A 14,218-nucleotide genomic window follows, 5' to 3' on the forward strand; every position below is an offset into this window, starting at 1 on the left:
ATCTAAGGAAAGTAATCAAGGAAACAAGGCAACTAAGAAGTGTTTGTCAGGATTTTTACTACAAATATTCTTTTCCTCCACGGTATTTAATAGGAAAACCACATTTAGTTTTTCTCAAAGCAATGCATTCATTGATATAGACTCATTTAAAGATGTAAAGAATGAATATATTACACTCAGGAGTCACACAGTCATAGAGAGGGGCTCGATATCTGAGGTTATAGATAAATCTTCTTTCTGTGGCAAGATTCCTCACTTGCTGCTTTCCTCAATGGGCAGCAGCACAGCAGTGTGTTTGTATACTCCCCAGAAAAGCTGGATCCAGAGCTAGTTCCTGGCCTGAATTTTGTGTTTCTAATCAAGCACAGTTTCTCTATAAAAATGAAACCAAGCAAACATGCAGGTAACAGGGGAAGATGTATTTCAGCCTGCTTCACTCGAGGTGTGGAGCTTTACACCAGTTGCACTGCTTCTTTTAATTTCTTGTTGTCTCCGTCTGTGTTCAAGCAGGGAGGAAGTTCAGTTTCTCAAGAGTAGCCTGACTTGGGGTCTCTCAGTTCCTCGTTACCTCAGTGAGTTACAGAAAGTGGGAAAGCTCTCTGGGACTTGAAAGTTATGTGTGCTTCTTTTGAGGCATTTCCCAGCACTTCTGTATTGGATTTCAGAAGCATTTTAGGTAACCAATTATTTCTCATAGGTGCCATTAGGGTATTTTATTTCCACGTTACGTGGTTTGTTTCACAGGTCTGTTTTTGATGTCTGAATGAGATAGGAAAAGAAAAAAACCTCACCCTACACAGGCGAGGAGATGTAAAAGTAAGTGTAATGATCTAGACAACTAAGATTTTTTTTTCTCTGTAGAATCTCATGGCTTTATATTTTTTCTGTCTCAGCATATTTTAAACTGCACAGGCTATGACATGGATTGGTGTAAATTTTGAGAAGTCTTCATTCACTCACTTCAAAACTTGTCTTTAAAACCTTCAGCATTTTTTTCTGGTCTTCACAACTTTGCTGTGATATCTGACAGGGATGCCGGATGGCCCAAAGAGATAAACATCAAACAAGTAAAGTGTTCCTGCATCCAGCCCTTTGATGGCCTCTGTGGTGACGGCTCGCTGGAGATTCAGATCATAGAAATACTTGCACAGCACTTTCTCTGATTTGTGCCGAGATTCAGGTCCAGAGCACCTGTCTGCACTCTGCAGTTCCCTCCAGACCTGATCTTCCTCAATCCTTCTCTTGTACACGCAGTACTTGCTCTTCTCCTGTGTTCCCAGCCAGGCAATGGTCACAGAGTTGCAGGTTCTCAGTTTACTGAAGGACTTGATTTTTAAGCTCTCTGGAAGAAGTGGGAATAAAGGTTTGTGGAAATGGGGGGACACCTGTACTTTCACAGAAGAGTTAGATTCCTCTGTGGACCTCAGCTGCACCAGATATGTGTCCAGCAGCTTTCCCTTCAGAGAGAAATACTTCAGCCCTGAGATGTTTTCCGATGCCACTGTTTTGCCGTTCCTTGTTATGTGAACCCGTACTTGGCCACGACACAACTGAAAGGAGAACTGCACTTTCTTGTGCCTTGCCTGGTACTGCAGGCTGTAGGATTTCTGCTTTTGCCCATCCAGGACAACCTGAATTACTTTGCCATCTTTCAGCTCGGTCACCTTGGGTTCAGGTTCTTCCAGGGTCCTTGCGAACGTCCCGGTGTAAGCGGCGCTGGCATTTGTGAGGAGGTTGACAACAAAAACATCAAAGTAATACTGGGTGCTGGGGCTGAGGTTGGGCACTGTGTAAGTGTTCTTGGTGCCCATGCAGATCTGCCGGACTTCCCCACTGCTCACTTTGTTGATGATGCTCAGTTCACTGTTGGACAGTATCATCACCTGCTGCGGCTCGAGAAGGTACGGAGAGAGGGACAAAGCCAGTGTAGGTGGCAGCTTCATTCCAGAGGACCTGATTGCTGTCTCAGCAGCACATAAGCTCTTGTAGTTGTGCTTCTCGTTAACTAGGAGACAGTACTGAATGCTTTCTCTATGTTGCAGGACAGAAGGACTGTGTTTCCAGGTCAGAGTCACAGTTGTATGCCCAACTCCAATAACATCTATGCGTGGATCCATTGGAAGCTCGGGATAGAGGTGCCCAGATGTTGTGTCAGTCGTTAGGTACACAGTAATGTGAGTGTCTCGCTCGGTGGATAAGAACTCCAGCATGTAAAGGGCAGAATGAGAAGACATACCCATGTAAGTCTCTACAGAATTTCCCTTGTAGTTAAAAATGGTGGACACCACGCTTGGGGCCCTCTGAGATTTTGAGACCTCCTGTGTATCGTGGTCACCTGCAGGCAAAAAGCAGACTTGTAACTTCTGTTTTAACCAACGTGAAATAAAGCACATCATATAAGTTTTACTGTTCATATGTTAGGGCACATCATATTTTCTTCTTGAAAACAATAATTATAACTAAAAATATGTTTTAGTAAAAGTATGTTGCTACTGGCAATTTATTAAAATAAAATTTGAGAAGCTTTTATTTCTGCTGTGCAGCTGTAGAATTATGTTTTCAAAAACACTGTTATTATGAAACCGCAGATTGCAAAAGCTTAACTTGTATCATGCCTGATGTCCCTACAATTTTCTTCTTCCATTAGCTGTCCCTTAGGGTACTTCACTTTGAGGAGACTCACTCTTTCTAGAATAGGAGTTTTCTTTGGATTAGATTTGTGCCATTGTCTCTTTTGAAGAAGGAAAACATGGGAGTGTAATTTGAACTTGGTCAGGTGTACCTGCTTGACAGGTAAGATTTGTTAATGGCAGCTTTCAGATTCTTAGTTTGAAATGTTAATTCAAAAAAGTCATGCAAGAGAAAGGAATTGCCTTTTAGGCTACTGGCAGTATAATGCCCACTGCCATGGTGGATGATAATCCTAGAGGAAGAAGTGGATAAATCTTTTCCGCTTTGCTGTGGGGAGCAAATGACTGTCTCAAGTGACCTAAGCCACAGAAAAAGAGCTGAGGCAGCAGGGCCAAGTTTGGCCCAGTACAAAGAGCTTATGGAGTTGATCTGTGTGCAGCCTCAAAGACCCACAGCTGTTCCCAAATATTAACCTTAAATGTAGACTTTTTCACATATAATCCTTAATTTACTTGAATTGAAGGCAAAATCTAATGGGTTCCTATGTTTCATCCATGGAAACAGGGTGAGCCCACAGCAATTTGCAGGAGAGGGAAGTGTGAGATGTTTAGGCTTGTGGGGAATTTCCTGTGACACAATTCCCTGGGAGTAACTTATACTTTCTTTGCCTCTGCTTTGACAGAGGCCTTACTTTGTGTGCTGAAGGTTTTACCTTGTGTTTCTTTTCCTGGCAAACTTGCTGAAGCCTTGTGCACAAATATGCTCCATTCAATGGGAACATCACAGGGGGTCACAGTTATTGTGAAAGGTGAAAGGACTCTGCTTTCTTCCAAAACAAAGTAGTACCTGTAAATGTGGATTAGAAAGAGAGGGAAAGTGTCAGGCAGTTCAAGTTTGCATGAGACTCCTTGTAATCAGCTGTTCTGACGTGGTATTGAAATGACTGTTGCTCTCTGAGGTGCATCCACACAAAGGGATGTGAATGCCTGAAATCTCCAGCTGTGGGAGGAGTATGTGCTGTGGGTTTTCTTTTTTTTCCCTAATGATTAATATTTGCTGAAAGCTTTGTTCATGTACCTTAGGCAATATTTTTCCCTCTGAATTTTAGCACACTTGAGGTGAATATCATATCTTAGTCCTGAGCTGGTTATTTTGGATGATGGATATAGTTTAGCTTGAACTGCCTTCTAGATAACCACCCGTTACCTAACTCTGGGGAATTTGGTACACTTATCCCCTGGGTTTCCTGAATGGAGTTTAGTGAAGGCTCTTAGACCCTATCCTCCCTCATGTGTGCTTGTATATCTAGGTCTTCCTGGGTGTCAGAGGAAGTAGATGTAACAGAGTGGTTTTAGCCAGTCCTGAACAGTTTTAGATGTAAATGGCAGTTTCCTCCAGGCCAGTTCTACCTTAATTGCCTTTGTGTCAAAGGCTGCTATGCATGAGCAGTACAAAGTGACATCAGTGTCTTCGGTTAGCTTTGATTCCTGCCTAAAAACAGCTCAACCTCCTGTCTCACTCTGTTTGTTTCTGTTGTTTTTGTACAGACTGTGTATGGCCACAGAACTGTTTGGACTTGGGTCACTCACTCTGCACTTAAATGAAGGCAATTCAAGGGGTTTCTTTCTTTATTAGTAAGACAAGTCTAGTCATTATGGATAGATCATGTAAGCCTAGAGGTCTGGCTTACTTTCAGGATATGGCTACTGGGCCACATTCTTGAGTCCTTTACTCTAAGCCAAAACTTGCCATCTCTTGGCTTTCTGTTTGGATGACTGGGGTTCGTAAGAACCTTACCTGATCCTGCTAAACTTGAGGGGTTTTGCCTCGTAATTGCAGTTGTAATATGCCCCAAGAGCATAGAAAAATTCCCTTGTCTCTCAGATTTCAATACTCCTTTAACAGGGAGAGCTCCTTGCTCTTGTGAGCATCATCACATTATATAACATATTGCCATGTTCCAGTTTCTGTCTGTGCAATTCATGTGAAGACTGAACCATCTGGGCTCACCCTCTGCTCCATGACCACTTGAGTCTATGTCAAAATCTGTATGTGTTGGTCACTGCCCAAAGTAGAGTCTGATTAAACCCCTTCAAATGTTCTCTTCCCAAACAAGCAGATTAATCTTTGCTACCCAAAATATACAGCACCAGTTGTAATATCCAGATCACCCACATATCCAGGTATGGCAGAAAACTTTGCAGATATTTTGGGGAAGCAAAGAATTCGTGGAATTTCCACATCCAAAGTTCTTTTGGTCTTACCAACAAAACTACTTCCAAGCATGCAGGACACTGGCAGAAGTTTCTCTGAGATGATGTCTGTGCAGATGTTCTGTTGATTTTGAGGATAGTTAATTTGCTAGGTAAAATTGTATTTTACCATGAATGTAGGACAGCTGATGTCTCTGCAGTCCTGAAGCCAGGCTGTTTGTGGCACAACTGTTTGCTGCTGGAGCCCACCCACTGTGTGTCAGCTGTGCTGCTGCTCTGGCAAACACCACAGAAAGCTGCCTGAGATGTGTACATGAACCTAAATGTCATCTCAGAGGCTCATTCCAGATTCTGGGCAATGGAATGACACTTGAGCAATGGGCCTTCTTCCATAAATTCAGTGTGCACTGGTACAGCTCTGCAGGTGCATAGAGGTTTCTGGCTCGTGCTGGTAGTGTGCAACTACCAGTGCCACAGGGAAGTCTTTGAGAACAGGAGTGGCTGATTTTGCTCTTACCTTTTGGGTATATCCTTCATCAGGTGAACTGTAGTTTCCTTACCATCAGCAAGTATCAAGGAGTGGTAGAAATTGAAGAGATCAGTCCTGAAGCTCTGTTGGGAACTGGTGGTAGGTGCTTTTATGGAATGGCACAAGCAAGCTGCCATGAGAACATGGAGAGGCAGATAAAACCTGAGCCAGGACATCTTCAGTACTGCAAAGTGAGATGACAAAAGTGAATAGAAACTGCTGTCATGGGGGAGAAAATAGTCAGTGACACTTTCTGTGCCTTTACTGGTATTTATCATAATCACAGCAAGTCAGGCATTCATAGAGTGCCAGTCTCCATTTTGCTAAATTGCTTAAAGTTCACACAGAAATATTTCTCAGAGGATTTCTCTGTAAAGATTTAGTGGCAGAAGCTGCTATGAAGTCTTTTGTTATAGAAAATATGGTCAATGTAGCACAGGTACAGTATCACAAGACAGTTATAAAAAAAATCTTTTACTGCTGAAAGAATGAGTGGAGAATTACATCAGAAATATTCTTTTGTAGTTTATAGTATTCATTTCCTAAATTTCAGGGCTGAGCTGTTTGTAATAGAGTTGTCACTTTCAAACTCACAGGAGGTCACTATATCCCAAACATTGCTGCTGCTGGTTGGTCAGAGATCATTGAATTTTTATTTCTCTATGTGTAGAGAAGAGGATCAGCAAGACTTATGAAGAGTTGTATAAGATACTTCTAGATGAAAGGTGGAGAATCCTGGGTAAGAATCCCTAAACTGACACTTAGGAGATTCTAAGCACTTTGTGTATCTCGTTTGGAGGAAGGCTTTATTACTGTAGGGCAGTAATCTTGTTCTTAGATTTTTGTATTGCCTATCATTTTCATACCTGCATCACTTGCAGCCTATCTCAGCATTTGCTGCTCACAGAAACAACTATATTGTACTCACTCTGATGAGAGATTTTTAAAAAATCAGGTGTGTCCCTGTTCCCAGGAGGCTTTATTACCAGCCTGGCATCTATGAGAGAAAAGTACACAACCAGTCCCCAAAATCATCAGCAAATGCTGACATTATTTCTGATGTTATTTAAAAGGTTGTGTCCAGTGTCCAGAGCCACACAGACAGGGCACTCCGGTTAGGACAAGGAATTTGACAGTACACTACTATGTGAGGTTACTGATTATGCTTAGAACTCTTTTGCCTGCCACATCCAGTTTCAGAAAAAGAAAAGTATGGAAGTGGAAAGGGCATAGACCTTTAACACAGGTGCCAGCTGTAGCTCAGGGATTTGGAAAGCAGAGGGAGCTCTGTGAGCAAGATCCCTTTTTTGAGGGAAAAGTAGCTTATTGCATCTTCCAAGCAGCAAAGAGTAAATATCCTGATTAAATATGATTATTGGCTAATGATAGAAAAGAACATAAAAGACAAAGGCTCAGTTCTTTGTAATTTTTACTTGTTTCTGAAATCAGCCCTTTCCTCATGGTGCCTGCAAATGTGCAGAACATCTCAGGCAGTCAAATCTATAGTTCAACAAACCCGCTGTCCATTGCAATTAAAGTGACTTTATAAAAGGACCTGTTCCTTTTTAATGCCATTTCAAATATGCATATTTAAACATACTAGTGAATACATCCGTAGGTTCTTATGTACAAAATCTGTGATTCCCAAAGTAAAGCACATCTTTAGTGTCAGTGAGATTATTATGGAAATTATCACTGCCAGATCATCTGAATGTCCCTCTCAACATCCAAATAAAGTTGATATATTCTCTGCATGTTTTTAATATTTTTAGCACCTAGTTGAAGGCAGGATAAAACCCTCATCTGAACAAGCTGAAAGAATATTTAAGATTTCTATATCAATTCCATTTTTAATGTTCTTATAACAGAGCTTTCCTTATGACTCTGAGTCACTTTGCCACTTTGTTGTTCTTGTAGTCTAATAATAGCTTACATATTTAAAATATAACCCCAAATATTTTGTTTTACCTTTGACAGTGGAATCTGAGTTGCTCTGCCCCTTCGGAGAGGATTAAAAAAAAGTCTTTCTGCTGTTTAAATGACAGGATCTTGCAAACCACACTGATACCACAGCAGCTCAGCTTTTCTCGTCCAGGAAAACAAACAAACCAAGTGATCAACAAACCTATAATCAGCTTATCCCAAAGAGAACATCGTCCTAAAGACTGTGGTAATTTTCACCCAATTACACAAACAATATATTCTCAGACTCTTGGAAATATGTCACACAAAAAATACTGTGCTTACCTATTGTGTTCTTGGCCAGATGATCCACAGACCACTTGCCCTCTCTGCCGAAAAAGCACAAAATAAAACGACATAGACTTTTCAGATCTCTGTAGGCACATGAAAATCAAAACTGTGCAACCAGTTTAAGAGGACAGAACCGATTTTTCCATATGGCTCCTCAGCAGGCATAGCAACTAAAATACTTGCAGTCTTTCAAGAAAAGTACAAAAAAAAAAAAAGGGGGGGGGGGAACTCCCAAACAACAACAACAAGAAAACCACCAGAAATTTGGTATTTTCTTAAGTTGGGTGTTTTCAAAGGTTGTTTTAAACTTGCATAATTTTAAAATCTTCAGAGTGGTGATTGTTGCTCCTTCAGTTCTAGAGTTCCTGCTGGAGGGCTGCGCAGCAGTTCGGCTGTGCTGCCTCCAGACCCCCGGACCCTGCTCCTGCACAGAGTGTCAGCCAGACTGTTGGAGCAGCCTAATCCCGGCAGTGGCTGGCCAGGGAGCAGGTCTTTGACTGAAATGCACAGTGAGGAGGAGGAGGAGGGGGTGAGATGGAGAGAGGAGCAAACACTGTTAACCCTTGTTAGCCCTCGATCCAAGCCAGCCAGGGGTGAACCACTCTCCTCTAGAAAGCTGGTTTTGCATAGGCAGCTGGATTGCCCTTCCAAGGAGTGTCCAGTCTCCCTGCCCACAGCAGAAGCTGCTGAAGCTGCAGACAGTTTCAGGTACACTGTGTTTATGGTGTGTTGTTTTATGGCCCAACAGGTGCTGACTTACAGAAAGAAGGGAAGGCAGAAAAGCTGTAAGAGGAGGAATGCCCTGCATTTTTTTAAGCAGACTGGAATTAGCAATCCTTTGAAGACTGTCAGGAATGAATCTACTGAATAGATCTGAGCAGTTTTCTTGGCTTGCAGAGGCTGTGTAAGAAAGAAACTCCAAAAGTGTTGGGGGAGTATTTCTGGTGTGAAAGCAGTGTGCCTGAGGGAGGAGGCAGGAAAAGGGTGCACGAGAAATGGCTCACAGCAAGCCAAACGCTTGCTTGTTGGGGCTACAAAGCAGTTGTAGCAAAGCCACGGTCCTTTTCAGGCTACTCCTGCTGAGCTGGAGCAGTATATGGCCAGGATTCACATGCTGCTTGTGCTTCTTGGCCTGAGATGTCGGGAAAGACATCCCGGGATCGTCCCTGTGGGGATGTCTGCTCTGAAAGGCAAGCTCCAGGAAGCTGCATGAGCGTCCAGGCAGGCAATTTCCAGGGGGTACAGACAGAGTATAGTAGGGAGGCTAGGCCTTTTATTTGTTTTTAAATAAAGTCTCTTGTTTGGTGTTTGAAGAGAGTGACTTGCAGTAACCCTTTACCATTGTCTCCCTGGATTTGGAGATATATTATTTAAGTCTTCCCTAGGCTGAAAGTTTGCTAAGAAGAGGGGCAAATGAAAGAGAAGTAGAAAGAGGCTTTGACAGACCTTGCATAGCAGATCCTTCTGAAAAATGTAAATTTGCTTGTCAACTGATGCAATGGTTTGTTTACTCTCACTGCAGAAGGTGGCAAGAATAATTAGGATGTTCATCAAATGTTGGCTGAAAAGTTTTGCTGAGAAACTGGGCTTTTAAAAAGGGACAGTGTGTGGGAGCCTTGCTATGTATGATCAGAATATTGGCACTGTGGAGCTAGGAAGGGACACTGCAGGATGTATGCTGGAAAACTAGCAGAAGTAGGGTAAGTGGCAAATGGGATCTTTCAGACAAACCATCACTCTGGTGTGAAATCCAGAACAGATAATGTTTATGCAACAGATCTGGGAACTAGCCAGAGTGTAAGTCCCTAGCCAGAAGCAAACTGTTCCCCTAATGGAAAAGAAACATGAGAAAAAGGTGCTGCAAAGTCCAGTAAGGTCCCAGAGCAGGCCTGGAAGAGGGAAATGTAGGTCAGATAAGGTGCATCAAAAACGTGCCCTGAAAACAGGGCATGAGAGAAAAAAATCTTGGCCACAGTATATGTGCAGGGGCTACAGTCTGGTTTTGCTGAGAATTTGGAGGGACTTCCACTTTGGTGGAAGTCAGCAGGGACAATTATCGGCTAGTAATCAGTGTTAAGTAGTAAGATCTCTGGGCAGGGCTCAGGAGCAGATGTCACTCATGTCTGGTAAAATCCTTAGTCAGTCTGGTCACAGTGGACATGTTTGTTACAGAAGGGATGGACTCGCTGTCTCATCCTCCCTAAACCCCCCCTTTGCCATCGGCACAAACCATTACCCACGGCACAGATTCAGCTTCCAGGGAAGGCAGTGGGAGTCTTTGCTTTGGCCATCACTTCAGCTGTGGGAAGTCAAAGGCTTGAAGAAGAAGCCCTCTGTTTACCACTGAATAAAACAGGAGCAAGGATGTCAGGTGAAAGAGGCTGGTGATGGTTTTAGTATGGAAGCAGTCCAGTTCCTCTCTCAGGAGTTTCTCACATACTTCCCACATGCGTCTGCTTGCAGGCTTTGCTGGAGAGAGATGCATTGTAAATTGAGAGGTTCACTGAAGCAGCATCAAAAAACCTCCAAACCAGTATTCTCTGTGGAGAAAGTTAAGAACTAAATTCATGACTTGTATAGCTTGATTGAACTCAGAGCTCTGAGTCAGAACAGGGATTAATCAAACCCTTGATTTGGCACAAAATTGGTACAACAGCCTTCTCACTAGAAAAAATGTAGTCTTTAATGAGCAGGCTCAGAGCTGAGTTGACTTTAGGTGGGTTCAAAGATCCTGTTTCTGTTCCAACCCTGGTGGCCATCCACACCTTTCACAAATGTGAGAGATGACACTTTTGACACTGGAGACTTGATCTATATTCAGTTATGCAGTGGCTCTGCTAAAAGAACAGTAGCACTAAAATGAAGGAGAGGCTTTGAAAAGGGAGCAAGAAGTCAGACCATCAGGAATTCAGCTTGAAGCTCTCAGGGATGCTTCAGATGTGCGTTTTCTGGAGTTGCAGTCCCAGTTTCTGTATTTGAGTGAAGGATTCTGCAAGCCAGAGGATTAATGTCCTGTGGTCTTGGCAGCACACTGCCACAGCACTCCCTGCCCACAGCATTTGGTTTTTATGGCATGCCTTACAAAAGGATGGTGCACAGCCAGCCCTGGCTCACCACACAGAGCACACCTGTAACAACTGTATCACACCTGGCAAGGAGATACAAAAAACTGACCATATGTTTCTCTGATGAAGCAAGTCCACTGCCCTGGCAACCTACCTTGGAGCTGGTGGGGTCACCTTCATCAGGAATCCACATCTGTGTGAAGGGCTGGGAGAGCTTGAGTCCTCCATGGCAGTGTGATACATGGGAGACTGGTGCCAGGTCTGCATGTCTTCCCATCTACCACACAGCTGTAACTCTGGCAGTTCCCAAGCACAGACAACTTCCTTGTCCCCCCAGCCCTGCCTGGGGAGTTCTGTTTCATGAAACCCTGTAAGCACATTAAAAATGCACAGGAAAAGAGAAATCTAATCTTTCAGTTATGAGACAAGTAGTATTTTCCCTTTCTGTCCTTTACATGTGAACACCGAGTTTTGGGATTGTTGGTCTTTGGCTCCCAGCTGCCCGTCTGCCTGCAAAATACCTTCTGAACTGATTTGCTTGTTTAAACTCTCTTCATAACCCCAAGCAGGAGTAATGGGATGTCTCACAGGGCAATTATAGCACCCACATACATTTTGCATTTTCAATGGCTGCAAGTTGCAATCTGTTCCTTTTAGCAAAAGAAATTCTTAGTTGTCCTTCTGGCTGTGAAAAGGGGGAGTGCAAATTTCTATAAAAGTCCCCTACCAGGTGAAGGGGTTGTCCAAATCATTGCTTGATTATTTCAGAAGCTAGTATGTCCTTGAGAAGTTAATGTACTTCTGGTTAGTATTATTGCTCAAAAAAAAATCATCTCAGATGCACAGCTGGGCTCCAGAAAGAATCACACTTTCCTTTGAAGCTGTGAAAGACAAGCCTAAGCAAAAGTCTGGCACTTAAGGCCTACTGAGGGTACTGTAGTTGGGCAGCTGCTTTTATTTCTTCCAGGTTTTTTCAAATCTGGGCAATGCAAAAGCACTCAAGGGACTGTCTGATAAGAAAAGCCCTGGTCTGTTCCTGTTCAGAGGCATTAATAAGCAGGAGAGACAGGGAGTTGCTTATAAGTCAAAAGCAGACTTGAAATTTTCCTACAACCTCTACCCAGGTGAGAGTATAGGAATAGGCTGTTTGTGAGGCTAGTGGGTTGTCCTGTACAGAGTGGTTTGTAGGATAAAAAGCCAGTGACCTACAGCCCCCATCACAGCATGGCTATGCTGAGAAGTTCTCCAGGGAATTTTACGGTGATAAATGCTGTATCTACTAATGTTACATGAGTTTTTGCTTAGCAGTCCCTCCCCAGGATAAGATGCTGGCACTTGAAAATGATCTTTGTGCTGTTGAAACTAAAGATGGTCTTGAAGGTTCTTTTACTAAGAAACAAACTGAAGATTGTGGATATACAATTACTCCTCACTGTGCTCATATTCCATATTTTTAAGAATGGTTGTAATTAGTCAGAGGAGTCTGTTAAGAGATTATAGATATGATGCAGGGGATATTTCCTGTGCAAAGCCCTGATCTTGCAGGATGCGTGAGATTGCTATATCCATCTTAATGAGGAAATTCCTTATTTTTTTATGATAGAACTTATTCCTCCATGAGTGTAAATTCAGTGCAACAGAAGAAAAATCTTCAAGTCCTCAGCCAGGAGTCAGTATAACACTAACAGTTTCTTTATGAATTAAAGAGGAAAACATACTGAAAATCCCAAGCTGCTATTTTCATTTCCTTTTCTTTTTACCATGCCCCTAGGCTTTCAGGATTTTAAGTTAAGTCCTGTTAAATGCCTTAGAAAACACCTACAGAATTCCCTTCAAGTCATCGAAGCAGCATAACAGTTTGGGAAAGTATGGACAAATAAGGTGAGGTTTCCAGTTTACCTAAAAACTACTGGTTATCTCAGTTAAGAAAGTCACAGGAGGAATGAAGTGGCAGTGCCTGTAATCAGTGCACCATTTTAATAGGGTAATCCTGTATTTTGTTTTCAGCTACAGTGTTGCTTGTTTCATATGACAAAGGATTAAACTTGTATAAATAGAACTAATCCACCCCGGTGGACAAGGAGCATCCAAGTGTTTCCTGTGGCAGAGGTTCTTAAATGTCAGGTTGACTCCTTTCAGTGGCAAGTTAGAGAAGGGCAGGGAATGCTGAGCAGCCATACTCTTGCTCTTAAATCAAGCATGGACCTGCTGAATTTCATGCAGCTGGAGGAACGCTCTCTGATCCTGCACAATTCTATAAGCTTTTTAAAAACACCTTCCATCTGAACAACAGGCCTTTCATCTCATAGGAGCTGGTTTCATTTACAGCATTGCACCTTCTTCTTGGGCTCCTGGGAGCTCTCCTTCCTTTGCACACCCAGGGGACTTTTCAAATCACACGAGTTTCCACCCACGGCACTGAACAATTTCTCAGAAGGATGTGATTGTCAGTCCTTGCTTTGTTTATCCCCGTGAGCTGCAGTAGTTTGCTCTCAGGAGCTTTAAACTAAAAACTGCCTTTTGTGGTGTTGGAAAGCAGCCTGCATTAATTTTCCTGTCCAGACCTCCTCCGTGGTGGCTGGCAGAGGAGGAGTTAACTGCTGTCCTCTTTTCTGCCTTTGCTGGCTGGAGTCACTGGCATCCCATCTGGTCCAGGCTGTCCGTAGCTCTTCCCAGCATTCTCTGGGGAAGGCACTACAATATCCAGGAATTTTAACAATCCTAAACAGATTGGGGGCCACATGTGGAGTAAAATGATTAGATTATGAGAGATCCAATCACATTTGCTTCCTCAGCCTTTTATTTTTAAGCATTTGAGATCAGGCTTTCTCCTTGATTACAAATATTTTACATGCAGCAGAGATAAAGTTATTATGTTTGTCTCTTTGTCTTGTCCCCAGAGGAAGATTATTGATTTTAATGTTTGATTGTAAGAATTTAATTAATAAATTATCATTGCATCTAATAAAATCCACCACTTTTGCCATAAATTGTCACAGTGGCTTGGTGTTCATCATAGAGTTAGACTGTAGAGAAGAAAGAATACTGAGCAAGTTCATACTTATATATACAGAAGGGTAAAAGTACTTTCTGTACTTTGTTCTGCCTTGTTTACTTTAGTGTTTGTGTGTGTGGTTTTTTCGAGTAAAAAGAGCTCAATATTTCATGAGACCTTAAAAATAAGAGTTTATCACTGGGAAACAATTTTTATTGAGCAAATGGATGAAATCACTCCAATTGTCAAGTATAAGTATAAAAATTAACAGAAAACTATGGAGTTCATCCTAAAGCCATCTCACCCCAAATCTCTGAATATTGCCTTCCCTTGTGACACAGAACATCCCCTGCTGGGATGCCACAGCAGCCGTGGAATCCTGTCTGCTCTTCCAGCACTCCTGGCTGAGCCCAGACCAGCAAGCAGCAAAGCATTTTGATACAGAGGTCTTGTGTAGGAACATCTTTGCCTTTCAGTAGGCTTTATGAGCATTTATCTGGGCATTGAGCCAAGTCCCCACACATGGTAGAAG

The 14,218-nt window shown here is 42.6% G+C and overlaps 1 protein-coding gene across 1 annotated transcript; it reads right to left on the reverse strand.

Moving 5' to 3' along the window:
- Nucleotides 1-552: 552 nt before the first annotated feature.
- On the reverse strand, nucleotides 553-8,101 carry LOC103766605 (protein NDNF). The gene is made up of 4 exons (XM_008933658.2): nucleotides 7,621-8,101; nucleotides 5,362-5,557; nucleotides 3,344-3,477; nucleotides 553-2,335 (listed from the first exon to the last, which is right to left on the reverse strand). The coding sequence occupies exons 2-4, from the start codon at nucleotides 5,547-5,549 to the stop codon at nucleotides 984-986; spliced, it is 1,674 nt and encodes a 557-aa protein (XP_008931906.2). The 5' UTR covers nucleotides 5,550-5,557; nucleotides 7,621-8,101; the 3' UTR covers nucleotides 553-983.
- Between the last annotated feature and the right edge of the window lie 6,117 nt (nucleotides 8,102-14,218).

This window comes from Manacus vitellinus, unplaced genomic scaffold (assembly GCF_001715985.3).
Source record: "Manacus vitellinus isolate BGI_N305 unplaced genomic scaffold, ASM171598v3 scaffold_80_pilon, whole genome shotgun sequence".
Taxonomy (NCBI): Eukaryota; Metazoa; Chordata; class Aves; order Passeriformes; family Pipridae; genus Manacus; species Manacus vitellinus.